Below are 16,771 nucleotides of genomic sequence, written 5' to 3' on the forward strand. Positions count from 1 at the left end.
CTGCTAGGCTCTGGGGAGCTGTCTTCGTGAAGTTAACAGTCCTGTGGGGCAGGCAGCATTAATCAAAGAATCACACAATTAATGAGTATCTTACATGGAGGGAAGAGAGTTCCATAAGTGTGTAATCTTCCCAATATTTTTCCTTTTCTTTTTAAAATTTTTTCTTTTTTTTCTTTTAAATAGAGACAGGGTCTTTGCTGCCCAGGCTGGTCTCGAACCCCTGGGCTCGAGTGATCTGCCCACCTCGGCCTCCAAAAGTGCTTGGATTACAGGCTTGAGCCACCGTGCCTGGCCCTCAACATTCTCACAAGGCAGGATTCTAGTTTCTGGGTCAGCTTCTAGGCTCTTTTTGACTCCTGTTAATGAGAAAAAGAGCTAAATAAGCAGAAAGATAAAGCTGAGCTTCTAACAAAGAGTTTAGAGTTAGAAACCCTAGTGTTTATGGGCGCTGAGGAAAGTTTTAGAAGAGAAAAGGAGGAAGCCCTGAGGGTTGTGGAGATTTTAGATACTGAGAAATAGGGATGGTATGGGAGTTTTTAATGCTTTTCACCAAATATTTTAGGCTCTGCCCCATTCCAAACACACAGTAGGTGTTGTAGATTGCATTACTGGTCCCCATTCTGCACTCCTCCCTGGATCCATGAAACTTTTCAGTGCTCTCCTGCCATGAATGCAATATAATACTCTGCCTTTGGGCTCAGCCACATACTGGCTTTGGCCATTAGGAAGAGGTGAAAGGGATGGTGTGCCAGCTCCAGGACTAGAAGAATTGCATGTCTGCTTGCTCACCTGCACCACTGCCGCTGCCTTGAGAGCATGCTTGGTTAGCTTGTGGGAGGATGAGAGACACTTGGAACAGAGTTACTGCGGTTGCCCCAGATGAGGTCAGCCTACAACGCTGAAAACCAGCTGGCCCCTAGATATGTGTGTGAGCCCAGCCCAGATCAGTGGAGCCACCTGCTGACTCCAGATGCATGAGCAATAAATGCTTATGGCTAAATGCTAAAGAGGTTTGGTGGTTGTTTTTTCACAGCTTTATTGCAACTATATATAACTGATTTAGCAATATTGCTCTTCCTAGTTCTGTGTTAAGGGTATAGCCATAGTTCTGAGGCATTTTTTATTCACATAAATACAATTCAAATAATCTCTCTAAGAGCATCAAAGAGAAAGCAGTTAATAACCTTTAGCAAACTTCTTAAAATATCCCCTTCCCACCTTATTCACTGAGGCTAGACTAAGTTATGCCACAGTAAGTTCATCGTCTTACGCGAAGGAAATCAAGTATGCAGACACAAGAAGTGAATTGCAGTAGGAACGAAGAGGTTTTACTAGGCACAAAAGAAGGAGAACAGCTCTCTTACCGAGTGGGAGCCCAAACGTCCAGCCTGTGGTAGAGTGCTCAGATTGCATAAGAAAGGAAAAACAGAGGAATTGTTGTCCTACACGAGGTTACATGGGCCTGAACCAGGTTTGGACCAGGTGTGACATTTGCTGCAGGCCCACCTGAGGGCTCAGCCACCACCCCTGATACTTATTATGCAAATGAGCTTTCTACTTGGCCAGCACCATGTTGTCATATCCCTTATATGTTTGTGAAAGAGAAAGATAGCAACGCCATTTTAATTGTCATAGATCCCAGGTAGCCTTTTCCTATTGTACAACTGCTGTGTTACCATCTAGAAACTTCTAGCTTGCTTGTCTATCTGCAGCTCAATTTGAGCTGCTCCTTGTTAGAAAGACTCAAAATGATTTGGGGGCTGCTTTTCATTAAAAGGAAAACCTTATAAGAACTTCCCCTACCCTCATTATCCTGCCTAAATAATTTATTCTTTTTTTTTTTTTTTTTAGGATAAGGTCTTGCTCTCATGCAGCCCAGGCCGGGTGCAGTGGCTGGATCTGCCCAGCTCTGCAAGCTCCGCCTCCGGGTTCGCCATTCTCTCCCGCCTCAGCCTCGAGAGTAGCTAGGACCACAGAAGCCGCCACCTCGCCCGGCTAATTTTTTTTGTATTTTTTAGTAGGCGAGGGGTTTCACACGTCAGGCCAGCCAGCATGGTCACCGATCTCCTGACCTGTGATCCGCCCGCTCGGCCTCCCAAAGTGCTGGGATTGGGGCTTGAGCCACAGCGCCCGGCTTGGCTAATTTATTCTTAACTCCTATATCAGTTCTGGTCATGAGTTGGGAGCAAAAGCAATAATGATGTTTCTGGGCTGGAACATTTAATTGCTGGTGTAAGAACCTCTAGAACTCTTTTCCTACTAAGCCATCAACCACAAACTTTTGAAATACTAGCTGCTCCCTCTGTCTGGATCCCTGAGAGAATGAGATAAGCTGAAAACCCAGCCAAAAAAAAAAAAGCTGTTTTAAGCGATTAATCTAACGAAGATTTTGAAATTGTTCATTACTGTGGCACAACTTAGTCTAGCCTCACTGAATAAGGTGGGAAGGGGATATTTTAAGAAGTTTGCTAAAGGTTGTAACTGCTTTCTCTTTGATGCTTTGAGAGAGATTATTTGAATTATGCAGTATGTGTATTTATTTTGAATTATGCATTATATTCTTATAGACAATAGTACAGTATATTTTCAATTATTTTTGTTAGCTTTTTGGGATAAGGTCTCACTGTCACCCAGGCTGGAGTGCAGTGGGCACGTCAAACCCACTGCAGCCTCCACCTGCCAGGTTCAGCGTTCTCACCTCCAGCCTCCCAGTGGCTGGGACTACAGGTGCCCACCACCACACCTGGCTTCAATTTTTTGTATTTTTAGAGGCCGGGGTTCACCATCAGTGACCCGAGGCTGGTCTTGAACTCTCCTGACTCAGGAATCTGCCTGCCTTGACCTCACAAAAGTGTTGGGATAGTGGTACCATTGCACACAACACCCAACTTCAATTTGCTTGCTAATCTGTTGACTGGCCTAGGTTTTTTGAGAGTTATCAATGTAGTTACCAAAGAGCTGGGAAAGAGAATAGTTTCACTTCTTCAAATATCTTGACACTTTTCCCAAACCAAAAGGGTATTCAGATGTTGGGCAATCCGCCGCTGTCCATAAACGCTCCCTCGCCAAAAGTAAAGTACTCTACTTTTTCTGTCAAATTATATATTATCATGCATAAAAAGAAAGGGCAATCAGCCTTCAAAAGCTGTGAGAAGTCGCCAATGTGTGAGAGCACAAGGAGAAAGGGCTTTGCAAAGCCAAATCTAAAATACCCTTAGACACACACGACTTTCCATTCTTTTCATATATTTGGAAATACGAAAAAACAAAGGAATCAACATGACATGGGTTTGGGAAAATATTTCTTGAATCACTGACGCAAAGAAATTACAATCATAAAAGAAAAGTGGATGGATATTCTGAACATTAATAACTTCTGCTTTTTGACAGATACTGTTAAGAGAATGGAAAAAAAGGCCATAGTCTGAGAGAAAATATTTGTGAAACATATACAGAATAAAAAGTTTGTATCCAAAAATATATAAAGATGCCGAAAGGTAGGCGGGCCGGGCCGCGGTGGCTCAAAGCCTGAAATCCCACTTTGAAGGAGACCAGGCGTGAGGATCCATAGCCCAGGTCAGGAGATCAGACCATCACAAGCTAACCCGGAGAAACCCGTCTCTACTAAAAATACAAAAAAAAATTAACCCGGAAGCTGAGGTGGCTGAGGAGGCCTGTAGTCCCAGCTACTCAGGAGGCTGAGGCAGGAGAATGGGCTGGCGTAAAAACCCGGGGAAGCACGGTGAGCAGAGACAAGGCATGGGCAGGACCTCATCTCAAAAAGAAAAAGAATAATAAAAGCTTTTCTTTAATAAGTTTAATAAAAAGCTCAAAAACAATTAAAAACAAGGCAAAAGATATGAACAAATACTTCACCAAGGATGTATGCAGAAGGCAGATAATCCCGTGAAAAGATGTCGAACGTCATTTGTCATTTCAGAAATGGAAATCATGAGATACCACTATGATATGGAATGGCTAAAATTACAGATTCATCATAGATGTGGAGCACCTGGAACTCTCTCATACTATTGGTGGACATCTGGAACTCTCTCATACTTTGGTGGGAATGTAAAATGGCATAACTACTGTGTAAATGCTTGACAGTTTCTTAAAAGTTAAACCTACTCCTACTATATGACCCAACTATTCCACTTCTAGGGTTTACCCAAGACAAATGAAAGCACATGCTTATACTAGGACTAGTATAAGAACGTTCACAGCACTGTTATTCGGAATAGCCAAAAACTGGAAATAACTCCAGTGTTCATCACCAGATAGATCAGGTGGATGGATAAACAAATTGTTGTATATTGGGCCAGGCATGGTAGCACACACCTGTAGTCCCAGCACTTTGGGAGGCTGAGGTTGGTGGATCGCTTGAGCTCGGGAGTTTAAGACCAGCCTGGGCAACACAGTGAGACCCTGTCTCTACAAAAAATACAAAAGATTAGCCAGGCATGACACCTGTAGTCCCAGCTACTCAGGACGCTGAGGTGGGAGGATCCCTTGAGCCTGGAAGGTCAAGGCTGCAGTGAGTCATGGTCATGCCACTGCACTTGTGTCTGAGCAACAGAATGAGATCCTGTCTCAAAAAAAAAATTGTGGTATATTGATGTATTAGTCCATTTTCACACTGCTTTAAAGACATACCCGAGAGTTGGTGATTTATAAAGAAAAGAGGTTTATTTGACTCACAGTTCCACAGGGCTGGAGAGGCCTCAGGAAACTTATAATCATGGCAGAAGGAGAAGAGGCACATCTTACATGGCAACAGGTGAGAGAGTGTCAAGTAAAGGGGATAGAGCCCCTTGTAAAACCATCAGATCTTATGAGAACTCACTCACTATCATGAGAATAGCATGGGGGAAACTGCCCCTCTGATCCATCCAATCACCTCCCGCCTGGTCCCACCCTTGACATGTGGGGATTACAATTCATGATGAGATTTGGGTGGGGACAAAAACCCAGACCATATCAATTGATGCCATAAAAAAGAATGAACTACTGTACATACAAAAACACAATTGAATATCAAAATCCCAAATTTATGATGAATGAAAGAACCCAGACCAACAAAAAAAGGAAAGACACCAAAGTACAATACATACACATAGTCTATGAATCCATTTATATAAATTTCTAGAAAATGTTAACTAAAGAAAGGAAAACAGATCGGTGGTTGCTTACAGGCACAGTGGGGTGGGAGTACAAAGATTACAAAGAGAAATGAGGAAACTTTTAGGGATGATGGATGTTTTCATTATCTTGATTATGGTGATGGTTTCATGGGGGGGTTTAGCTATCTAAAAACTTATAAAACTGTACACTTTAAATATGTAAAGTTTATTGAATGTCAATTATTTCTCAGTAAAACTGTTTATATGTACACTTGGAACACTAATTGGTAGTCACTTCTGCTCTAGTTCCTTTCTGAATTGTTAGTCACTCAATAACAGGTACATATGTGTCTATGTAATATATATACATATATGTATATGTGTACATTCTGTTTATATATGTATATACTATTTATATAGTACATACTATTTATATGTACGTAAATACATATAAAGGTACATATTTGTGTGTGTGTGTGTATATATATATAAAGTCGTGGCGGTCATGGGCGAGCTTCGCCATGCAGAGCACTGACCTAGGCAACAAGGAGAGTGGCAAGATATGGCACCGCAAGCTGTCCCTGGCCACGTGGGACAGGTAGAGGCCGTGGCGGGAGGGCGCAGGCTGTGGAGGGGATGGAGACCAGTGAGGAGGGGACGCCGGGCGTCAGGCATATATACACACACACACATAAATACATATAGGCTAGGTGTAGTGGCTCACACTTGTAATCCCAGCACTTTGGGAGGCTGAGGTGGGTGGATCACTTGAGGTCAGGATTTCAAGACCAGCCTGGCCAACATGGTGAGGCTGGTCTTCCCCATCTCTATTAAGGAAAAAAAAATACAAAGATTAGCTAGGCATGGTGGCACAAGCCTGTAATCCCCGCTACTTGGGAGACTGAAGCAGGAGAATCGCTTGAACCCAGGAGGTGGAGGTTACAGTGAGCTGAGATTGCGCCATTGCACTCCACCCTGGGCAACAGAGCAAGACTCCACCTCAAAAAAAAAGAAAGAAAGAAAACATATAAAGGTCCAAACTATGCACCTTTGTAAATACATATAAAAGTCCATATAAATAGTACACCTTTATACTATACAAAAGTATACTGTATACTAAAGGTATATTTATATGTAAATAGGTATATAGTATACCTTACATATGTAATAGGTATATAGTATACCTTATATATATTATACGTATATAGGTATACTTATACTATATATCTTTATACATATATATACCTTTATATATGTATTATGTAACATATATATACATATTCGTGTGTATATATACATATAAACAGTATGTGCCTGTTACTGAGGGACTAATGATTCAGAAAGGAACTAGAATATAAGAAACTACCAATTAGTGTTGTAAATGTATACGTGTGTGTGTATATATCCATATATACCCGTTGATAACAACATAAAGCTTAAACATCTGCATTAGTATTTTTTTTGAGAATTTGCTTTTCTGATCAAGAGTTTGAACTTTTCCAATATCATGAGCATACAATTTTTTTTAACGTCATTTTTCTGTTGTGGAATAACACAGAGACTAGGAATGGAAAGACTTAAGGTTTCCTTGTCTGCAAAAGTGGATAATATTAGTACTTACCTGTAATAGGTGGATTGGTGGTCCCCCAAAATATATGTCCACATACTAATCCCAAAATCTGTGACTGTTACCTTATTTGGAAAAAGGGTCTTTGCAGATGTAATCAAGGTAAGGATTTTGAGATGAAGAGATCATCCTGTATTATTCACATGGACCCAATGGCAAGTTTCCTTATAAGAGAAAAACAGAGGGAGATTCTAAACAGACAGAAGAGAACAAGACACATCCTGGAAGAGAAAGACGTGTGAAGATGGAAGCAGAGAATGGAGCCATGCGATCACAAGTCAAGAAAGCCAGCAACCCCCAGAAACTGGAATAGACAAGCCAGGGAATCTTGCTTAGAGCCTGAAAGGAGGCTGCAGACACTTTGATTTCCGATGTATGGCCTCAAGAACTTCCGAAGAATACATTTCTGTTTTTTACATCTCCAAGTTTGTGGTAATTTGTGAGGGCAGCCTCAGGAAATTAATGCACAACCTCACAGAGCACTAAAAATGAAGAGAATTAGTACTACATAACTTGTACATTTGCTACAAGGATTAATTGAGTTGATATATTCGGAAAGCAAGTAGAAAAGTGCCCCATACCTAGGAAACACTCCGGAGGCACTAGGTGAATTTTTATCAAAGGAACACTAAAGTCAAGGCAGCCAGTTGTTATTATTGCTTTCCCGGACCGTGATTGGTGGACTGGACATCACAATGCCGGAAGGTCCTGTCAGATTACGGAACTGAAGAAACAAAACAAAACCATGAGCATGGTGAAAAGGTCAAGAAGAATGGACTATTTCATCTGTAAGTTTCTTTTGAGCCCGAACGTTCTATGAAAGGAACCCATCAGTTCTCAATGTATTTGTCTCCTTCTCTGCATTTGTCTCCTTGCTTCTCTTAGTTATTTCTATACAATTCCTTAATCCCTAAAAGCAATTTAGAACGGAATGCAGAGACCACAGGAGAAAATCACTTTTATTGCCTCTGATGGGAGCCTAAAACCCCACGAGGGTCCCAAAAGGCAGAATTCCCAAGCCAATTCCTCGCGGCTATGATCCACCTGCAGAAAACTACGATTCCCAGAAGGCTTTAGGTCCGGGGGCGGGGAGACTGAGCTCAGAAAGAGGCGGAGTCTAAGAGAAGGCCTTTGGTCGATTCCATCGTCCAGAGAGGGAGTGGCCGCTTGGGCGGAGGTTGGTGGGAGGGATCCGCCTTCCGATTGGTTGTTATTAGAAAGGGGGTTGGTACGGCCGGCTGGTGCAGTATCCAGGCCGCCGTGGCCGGCGCTCAAATTTCCCGGGCCGGGAGCGCTGGGCCTGCCGGGAAGGCACCGGGACGGTTACCCAGCGGGCCCCCGGCGGTCGTGGGCGACCTTCGCCATGCAGAGCACTGACCTAGGCAACAAGGAGAGCGGCAAGATATGGCACCGCAAGCCGTCCCCGGCCACGCGGGACGGGTAAAGGCCGTGGCGGGAGGGCGCGGGCTGTGGAGGGGACGGAGACCGGCGAGGAGGGTACGCCGGGCGTCAGGTAGCGGTCCGAGTTCTGGCTCTGACCTTGCCCCACATCCTTGGATTGGATGACCTGCGGTGGAACAGGTGGCTCCGGACGCCAGGGTCCGCTGAGACCCCCTTCTGAGTTCTGGGAGCGGGGGTCTGGTCCGGGACAGGAGGAGGCAGGTGGTTCTCAGACGTGGGAACTTGCGGCTTTTGGTGTGTGCCGGGACTCTCCTGCTTTAATGATCACGGTATCCCGCTAGTGCCCCTGGCACGTAGTAGGTGTTCAGTGAGTATTTAACAGTTGCAGCTGGAGCAGAACTCCTGAGGGAGATGCAGGCTGGAAGAGCAGGACAATTCTGCCTCTTCCAAAGGCTGCAGTTTATCCATCCTTAAATCCTTGGATGTGTTTAGACGCACAAGCATTCATCAATTTGTTGAGCGCCTACTGTGTGCCAAGCACGCCTCTAAGTGCTGGGGAGGGCGAAGGAACAAAACACACTTCCGGGTCTCTGGAGTTCTCTAGAGTTTACATATTGGCGTGTATGTAGGGGCAGGGGCGTTCATTATGCATTGCCGGGGGGCTTCTAGTACGGCCAGCGCTACTTTTCATTCTGTTCCCAGTTACCTGTCCTGTTTGAGGCTCAGCCTGTCTTGTGTGATTTCCGTGGAAGCCTTTGCTACAAAGCGTTGCCATTTGGATTTCGATTTCTGCACGCAGAGTGGTCTTATTGCTTCTAATTCCCTAGGATTTCACGGAAATCGCTGGAGTTCCTGTTTCAGTGTGTTTCTTGTTCTAATAGTGATTTTTCTTTTCTCTGAGATGGAGCCTTGCTCTGTCGCCCAGGCTGCAGTGCAGTGGCGCGATCCGGGCTCACTGCAACCTCCACCTCCCGAGTTAAAGCGATTCTCTTGCCTCAGCCTCCCAAGTAGCGGGGATTACCGGCGCGCGCCACTACACCCGGCTAATTTTTGTATTTTCAGTAGAGATGGGATTTCACCATGTTAGCCAGGCTGGTCTCCAACTCCTGGCCTCAGGTGGTCCGCCTATCTCAGTCTCCCGAAGTGTAGGGATTACAGTCATTAGCCACCGCGCCTGGCCTCTAGTGATTTTTCTGTTGATCCTTTGGTTGCTTCTTGACAAATCAGACCTTTTTTTTTTTTTTTTTTCTCCTTGAGACAGAGTCTTGCTCTGTCGCCCAGGCTCGGGTGCAGTGGCGCGATCTCCGCTCACTGCAACCTCCGCCTCCCGGGTTCAAGCGATTCTCCTGCCTCAGCCTCCCGAGTAGCTGGGATTACAGGCGCACCGCTCCCGGCTAATTTTTTGTATTTGTAGTAGAGACGTGTTAGCCAGGATGGTCTCGATCTCCTGACATCGTGATCCACCCACTTCGGCCTCCCGAAGTGCTGAGATTACAGGCGTGAACCACGGCTCCCGGCGGACAAATCAGTTTTAAGTGCCTGCTATGTATATCCAAAGTGCAAGGTTTTACCAGCAGCTTGTTTGGTTCCTGGTTACTGTCAGGCCTCTTTATCAATGCCGCTGTCTCAACTACATTGAATAAAAAATTTTGTCTAAAGTGGGGATTCCTTAGGTTTTTCATTTTCAAATTTTGAGTTTGTGTAAATACCACTCCCACCTCTGGTATTCTCTAAACATTCTAAAAGTTATAGCCAACTCACCTTTCTCTTTCTTGCTGGTACAGAATATCTAGATATATGTGCAAGATTCAAAAAGTGAAAGAAATGAGTTGATTATCCAAATGTCTTGTTTGCTTTTTCCACTAAAACATAGCTTATTTCTGTGTTCGTTAAAACCCATTGTTCATGCTGTTTAGACAGGCAGAAAGCACTGACTTGGAGTCAGATGTATTTCGTTGAAGTAAATGTCCGTTTACCAACTCTGTGACCTTGGGCAAGTTAATCGCTAAGGCTGTCAGTGGGGATAATCGGATTTAGCAGACAGGTTGTCTTACACATTTGGTGCTTAGTAAATATTTGATATTCTTCTTATGTTTGAGAACTGAGGAACTCTGTCAGGCAATCTGTGGGAATCTGAAAGTAAGTTGCTCTAAAATAAATATTTTATGTGGGATTTATATGAAAAATCGGAGGGGCTGAATGTCACTATTGTGATTACATTTACAAGGTAGGATTATAATTGAGTATTTGTTTCTTAGTGTATTTCTGTATTTTTCATATTTTGAACAATGATTATGTAATTTTGTAGCCAGAACATGTAATAAGTGTTATAGAAAATAAGACTGGAGGAAAAAGTTGTTTGCTCTGAGTTTAGTTGCCATGAAACATTTTGATATTGTTTGTCATTTCTATACATTTATTGTTGTGTTTTTAATTCCTTGGGGACTAGATACAAATAAGCATTGTTAAGAATTTTACTGTTTCCTTTAACGAATCTAAAAAGCCTTATGTTTACATAAACATGAAGAAAATGTTTAATCCACTTAATTCAATATAGCATGCTTTAATCAAGTTTTAATGAAGATAAATGTTTCTAATATAAAATCCAAAAACTAGGCAAGGTGCGGTGGCTTATGCCTGTTATTCCGGCACTTTGGGAGGCCAAAGTGGGCAGATCACAAAGTCAGGAGTTCGAGACCAGCCTGGCCAACATGGTGAAACCCTGTCTCTACTAAAAATACAAAAAATTAGCTAGGCATGGTAGCAGGCACCTGTAATCCCAGCTACTCAGGAGGCTGAGGCAGGAGAATCACTTGAACCCAGGAGGTGGAGGTTGCAGTGAGCTGAGATTGCACCACTGTACTCCAGCCTCTATGACAGAGTGAGACTCCATCTCAAAAAAAAAAAAAAAAAAAATCCAGAAATTTATGAAAAATCAATTAAGATAAAATTTTCATGATTAAAAACTATTGTTGCAATAAAGAATGGGATTATTCTGGCCTTTGTGACCAGAATATACACACATATTATTTTAAGGAGTTATTTTGTGCTGTAATTTAATTTTATGAAGTTTTCTTTCAACAACAGGGTATATGATCCTTCTCTCAAAAAAGGGTAAATTTAAACAAATATAGCTGTGTATTCTTGTCTTTCCTGTTATGAAAATAGTATGTAATCATTAAAGAACATGTCTAAAATATAGAAAAGTAGAAAGGGGAAAAAAATTAACCATATCGCTATTACCTGCAGACAGCTGCTGTTAATATTTGACTGTGTTCATCTTTTTTTCCCTATATGTAGATTTTTCTTTTCCTTTGGAGACACGGTCTTACGTGTCACCCAGGTGGGAGTGCAGTGGCATGATCACGGCTCACTGCAGCCTTGACCTCCCCAGGCTCTGGTGATAATGCCACCTCAGCCTCTTGAATAGCTGGGATCACAGGCACATGCACCATGCCTGGCTAATTTTTTATGATTTTTCTAGAGACGTGTTTGGTTTTGATTTTTCTCATTTATTTTTTCTTCTAAGTGTGTGTGTGTGTGTGTGTGTGTGTGTGTGTGTGTCAGTGTTTGAAACTTCAGGTTAGAATATTTTCATTTTCATTTAACAGTTTAATCATTCCATATGTGTCTCTAGAATATAAACTCCCTTACTTTTTTATATAGAAGTATGATTAATATGGGTTTTAAAGAATGATTTCTTAAAGCATTTGTTCATTCAGCAGGTGTATTTTGAGTGTCTTTTGTGTATTGTAGGCCAGGTGCTGGGGTACAGTAATGAGCAAGCAGTGGTCCTGTCCTTACAGAACTCACCTGCCAGGGTATTCATGGTAGATACATTAGAAATGAAAGTAAACTCATGCGCACTGAATTCACTGTGAAACATTCCATACACAAAAACAAAATCTCATACCCTGTTGTTGTGTATCACTTAATCACCGTTTATAAATCTGTTTATATGTGTGTTTATTTTTTTAATGTCTGTCCTTACTACTAAACTGTAAGTGCCATGGAAGCAGGGAGCATATCAAGTATTCTTAGCACCTGCCTTGTTCTGCATCTGACACAATGAGTTTTCAAGTAATTGATGAATAAATGAACAGTAGCTGCTTTGACAATGAGTAGCTTCTGAACTGTTTTTCTGAAATCCTGGTAAGATTGATTCTAGAGGAGAGGCAGTATAGCGGTAGCAGTAGGAGAGGGAAGAATGAACAGACAAAATGCTTTACTTGCCACATTTTTCATAATATCAAGTAATATGTGATATAGAATTTCAATGTTTGGGTTTTTTTCTTTGACAGAATTATAGTGAACATCATTCACAACACTTCCGATTACCATCCAAAAGTTTTGCGATTTTTGAATGTGGCTTTTGATGGCACAGGCGACTGCTTAATTGCTGGGGACCACCAAGGAAATATTTATGTTTTTGACTTGTATGGAAACAGGTAAGCAGATACTGTTGATATCTACGTTATTTAACAAGTTATTAATTCACTGAGTGTTTTCATACTTGCTATTCATTATTCATTCAGAAAGATTTATTAAGTTCTATTATATTTCAGGTACCTTGCAAAACACTATCATAGGTGCTGAAGGAAGAAAGTGGGAAAGGACAGAATGATAATACGGTTCACATTTTAGAGAATTAAACTGCTGGTTTTAATAGTGTCTCTAGTAGTTTTTTTTTTTTTTTTTTCCCTTAAATTTAAAAATTTATTATTGCTATTTTTTTTTTCTTCTTCAGATGGAACCTTGTTCTGCCGCCCAGACTGGAATGCAGTGGGACAATCTCAGCTCACTGCAAACTCCACCTCCCAAGTTCCAGCTACTGTGCCCAGCCCATTATTGCTGATTTATCAATTTCTGGTACATCAGGCAATGTAGAAAGAGCGCAATTTTCCTTGCACATTGTTGTTATGGCATGCCATATCTAAGAATTTTAAAGAATTGATTTTCAACTGGGTGTGGTGGCTCAGGCCTGTAATCCCAGCACTTTGGGAGGCCGAGGCGGGCGCATCACTTGAGGTCAGGAGTTTGAGACCAGCTTGGCCAACTTGGTGAAACCCTGTCTCTACTAAAATACAAAAATTAGCTGGGCGTGGTGGTGTATGCCTGTTTTCCCAGCTACTCGGGAGGCTGAGACAGGAGAATCACTTGAACCCTGGAGGTGGAGGTTGCAGTCAGCCGAGATAGCGCCACTGCCACTGCACTTCAGCCTGGGCGACAGAGCGAGACTCTGTCTCAAAAAAAAAAAAAGAGTTGATTTTCACTCTTCTTCCTCTTCTCTTCCCTTGTGAAACAATTTAGTCTGAAAGCAATGAGGTGGGATTGATGGAGGTAGATATTCATGCAGTGGGGCTAGGTGGGAAGGAGAGCTTCAGCAGCCCAGAAAGAGAGACAGAGGGTGTCTGCATGGTGAATGGGGCAGTGATGGGAAGCTAGTTTAATACAGAGGGCTTTTATCAAATAAATATATTAGGGATAATGAGGGCCAGGTTTCTCACTCTTAGAAAAGAGACTTAAAAATTATGGAAGGCAGAAAACTAGAATAAACCCCTTGGCATTGTATTGGAATTAGACATATCAGTTTGAACCCCTGGTTTTGAATATATAGAGATAGATATAGAACTAAATAGAGGTATGTACAACTATATGTACACATATTCCTTAGCTTTGTACACTCAGAGGGCCTGGGAGCAACAGCATGCCGGTAGCAATGAATATACCCCGTGTTGAGTTCTTATTTTCAAAGTACCACGTTCTACTAAAAGGAATCAAGGATATTTGCAGAAATGGCCAATTTCAGAATGTGGACAGGGAAAGTACAGGAAGAGCCTGTAACATTTTGTAGCCAGAAAGAAGGAATTGTTCAAAGAATGTTCGGGATGTGTCAAAAAGACACAGTTGCCAGCTTGAAGGAGCTCCCTCTGGTCATGTTGGAGGTGGGTCGTCCATTGAATAAAATTGAAATCTATGAGTTCATGTTGGAATCAACAAACAGTTTAATAAGGAATGGATATTGAATAGTCACGAAGTACCTCCCCACAAAATACGTATTAATTATAGAGGAAAAAAAGAGTAATTATATAATGAAGAAGCCTAGCAAACGCTGCCTTAATCAAATGACTAAAGTTAATACAACCAGTAGTGGAATGAATCAAAATTTGTGTGCCACCTGATAGGATGCAGTGAGAAGAACACAGCATCATTTCTGTGATATTCCTGCCGAGATATATAACCTGAATCTAATCAGTGAGATCATCACACAAAGCTAAATTAAGGACATCTAATAAAAAAACTGTCCTGTAATCTTCACAGGGGTCAAGATCATGCAAGTCGGGTAAAGACTAAAGAACTCCTAATCTGAGGGAGATGAAAGGGACATGACAAAGGCATGAATCTGGGCTGATCCTTTTGCTATAAAAAACATTATTAGGAAAATTGGCAAAATTTGATTGGAGTTTTAGGATTAGATGGTGGTAATGTATAAATGTAATTTCTTGGTGCTGATGGTTATATTGTGATTATGTAGGAGAGTTTTCTTATTTATAGGAAACTTGATCTTGGTGACTTGTTCTCAAATAGTTCAAGAAAAGACGTGACATATAATTTACTTATCTGTGATTCATTAGGTAAAAATCTATAAATCATTGTTTCTGCCCTTTACCAGAAAAGTAATGGGTCCAACTTTTCTACCCTTTATTCTTGTTTAACTTACCTCACCAATTCCCAATCTGAAATCAGTACCACTGTATTTGCTAATACTCCTGAAAAAAAAAAGTAATTGTTGATTGATTTCATGACAGGATAATGAACTTCAATATTGAGGATTCTTTGCACTTCATTTGCTTATCTACCGTTACTTACTTTGCCTATTCTCCACCAAGTGTCGCAAACCTTTACCAATTTCCTTGTCTCCTTTCGTTGGACTCCATTCTTACTCTGACTGCCAGGCCTCCTGATTCATGGGAAAACAGACATCTTCAAGCTTTCCTTTCTCCTTCCGCATTGCAGCCTCAAGTATATTGTAAGTTCAGCCCCCATTACGTTATTCGTAAAGTTCAGCTCTCATTACCTTATTCATAAAGTTCAGCCCTCATTACCTTATTCATAAAAACAGGTGATCTTAATTTCTTCTCGTGCTAATCCCTATCTTCTATAGCGTCCCCTGAGACATTGCACCATGAGTGTTACTATTTTGTCCATTGTCCCCTTTTCACTATTGGTTGTTGGGGAGAAAAAATTACTTTTCCTCTACCCTTCTAAATTCTCAACTGGGCCCTTTGTAACAAAAGATAGATTAACAAGAGCAGAATGAACAAGTTATTAATTTGTATCATGCATGTAACACATGAGAATACCCAGAGTATCCAGGTATTAGTGTGAGACACTATCAACTTGTATCGTGCATGTAACACGTGACTGTCCAGGTATTACTAACTCAAAAAGTGGCTTATACTCTGGCTTATATAGCATCTCTGTCAAAGAACAGTACATTTTTAGAGAAGTGACAAGACAAAAGAAGAGGACCTTGAGTCTCTCAGGGGAGCAAATTGTGGGAAGGCAAATATATGGGAAACTAATGGTAGTCATATATATTTCTCTGGTGCTATTTCCAGGATGATGAAGATCTAAAGTCAACTCCTGTGATCAACTGTTATCCTTCCTGGTAGAGAAGGGAAGAGGGACACCTTTGTAAATGTATGCAAATTCATGTTAACTTTTAGACAAGGGCAGAGAGCTTTTCTTTTTTTTTTTTTTTTTTTGAGGTGGAGGCTCGCTCTGTCACCCAGGCCAGGGTGCAGTGGCGCAATCAAGCGCACTGCAGCCTCCGCCTCCTGGGTTTAAGCAAATCTCCTGCCTCAGCCTCCCAGGTAGCTGGGATGACAGGTGTGCACCACCACGCCAGGCTAATTTTTTGTATTTTAGTAGAGACAGGGTTTCACCACGTTGGCCTGGATGGTCTTAATCTCCTGACCTCATGATCCACCTGCGTTGGCCTCCCAAAGTGTTGGGATTACAGGCATGAGCCACCGCGCCTGGCTGAGAGCTTTTCTTATATCTGCTTTTTCTCAGTTACCTTCAGCTCAAAGTAATGCTCATGCCAAAGTGGCATGCTCTGATATGGCATATTCTGCCACCCTTCACTAAAAACATCTGTGGCTGAGCTGAGCAGTTAGCGGCAGAGCTCAGACTTAAAATCAGACTTGAGCTCAGACTTAAAATCAGGTTTGATCATAAAGCCCAGTATACTGGGCTCCCTCAAAATCTTCCTAATTGTTCAATCCATTGGTCACTTTTCAGTTCTCATTTTACTAAAACACTAACCACTCTTGTCTTCCCATGCTGCCTGAGATTCTTTTCTTTGGCTTCATGGTACAGCAGTTGCTGAATTTTCTACCTCTCTGATCATTTTTCCCCCTTGTTTTACTGACTCTTCTTCCAGGGACTGCCCCTTTCATGTTGTGCTCCCCAGACATCTGTCTTTGGCTTGCTTCCTTCCATATTTCAGGCACTCTTTTCAATAATCACATCACCACCAAGCCTCAGGCTTCATCTGCCATGTAAACACTGTTGACTTAGACCTACTTCTGCTACTACTACCTACTAGAACTCTTCT

The 16,771-nt window shown here is 41.9% G+C and overlaps 1 protein-coding gene across 18 annotated transcripts in view; it reads left to right on the forward strand.

Annotated features, from left to right (window-relative positions):
• Positions 1-7,921: 7,921 nt before the first annotated feature.
• The window catches only part of TBC1D31 (TBC1 domain family member 31), a 71,997-nt gene continuing 63,147 nt past the window's right edge, over positions 7,922-16,771 (forward strand). For 2 of the 18 annotated variants that reach the window (XM_021942596.2, XM_021942600.2), the window contains exons 1-3: positions 7,923-8,187; positions 12,450-12,596; positions 14,958-15,178. In XM_021942596.2, the coding sequence (XP_021798288.2) occupies positions 8,111-8,187; positions 12,450-12,596; positions 14,958-15,178 (445 nt within the window). In that variant the 5' untranslated portion in view covers positions 7,923-8,110. Of the gene's footprint in view, positions 8,188-11,683; positions 12,597-14,957; positions 15,179-16,771 lie in introns of those variants that run through there. The other 16 variants (XM_031669722.1, XM_031669724.1, XM_021942605.2 and 13 more) reach the window with 12 other exon arrangements.

Source organism: Papio anubis, chromosome 8, assembly GCF_008728515.1.
Source record: "Papio anubis isolate 15944 chromosome 8, Panubis1.0, whole genome shotgun sequence".
NCBI lineage: Eukaryota > Metazoa > Chordata > Mammalia > Primates > Cercopithecidae > Papio > Papio anubis.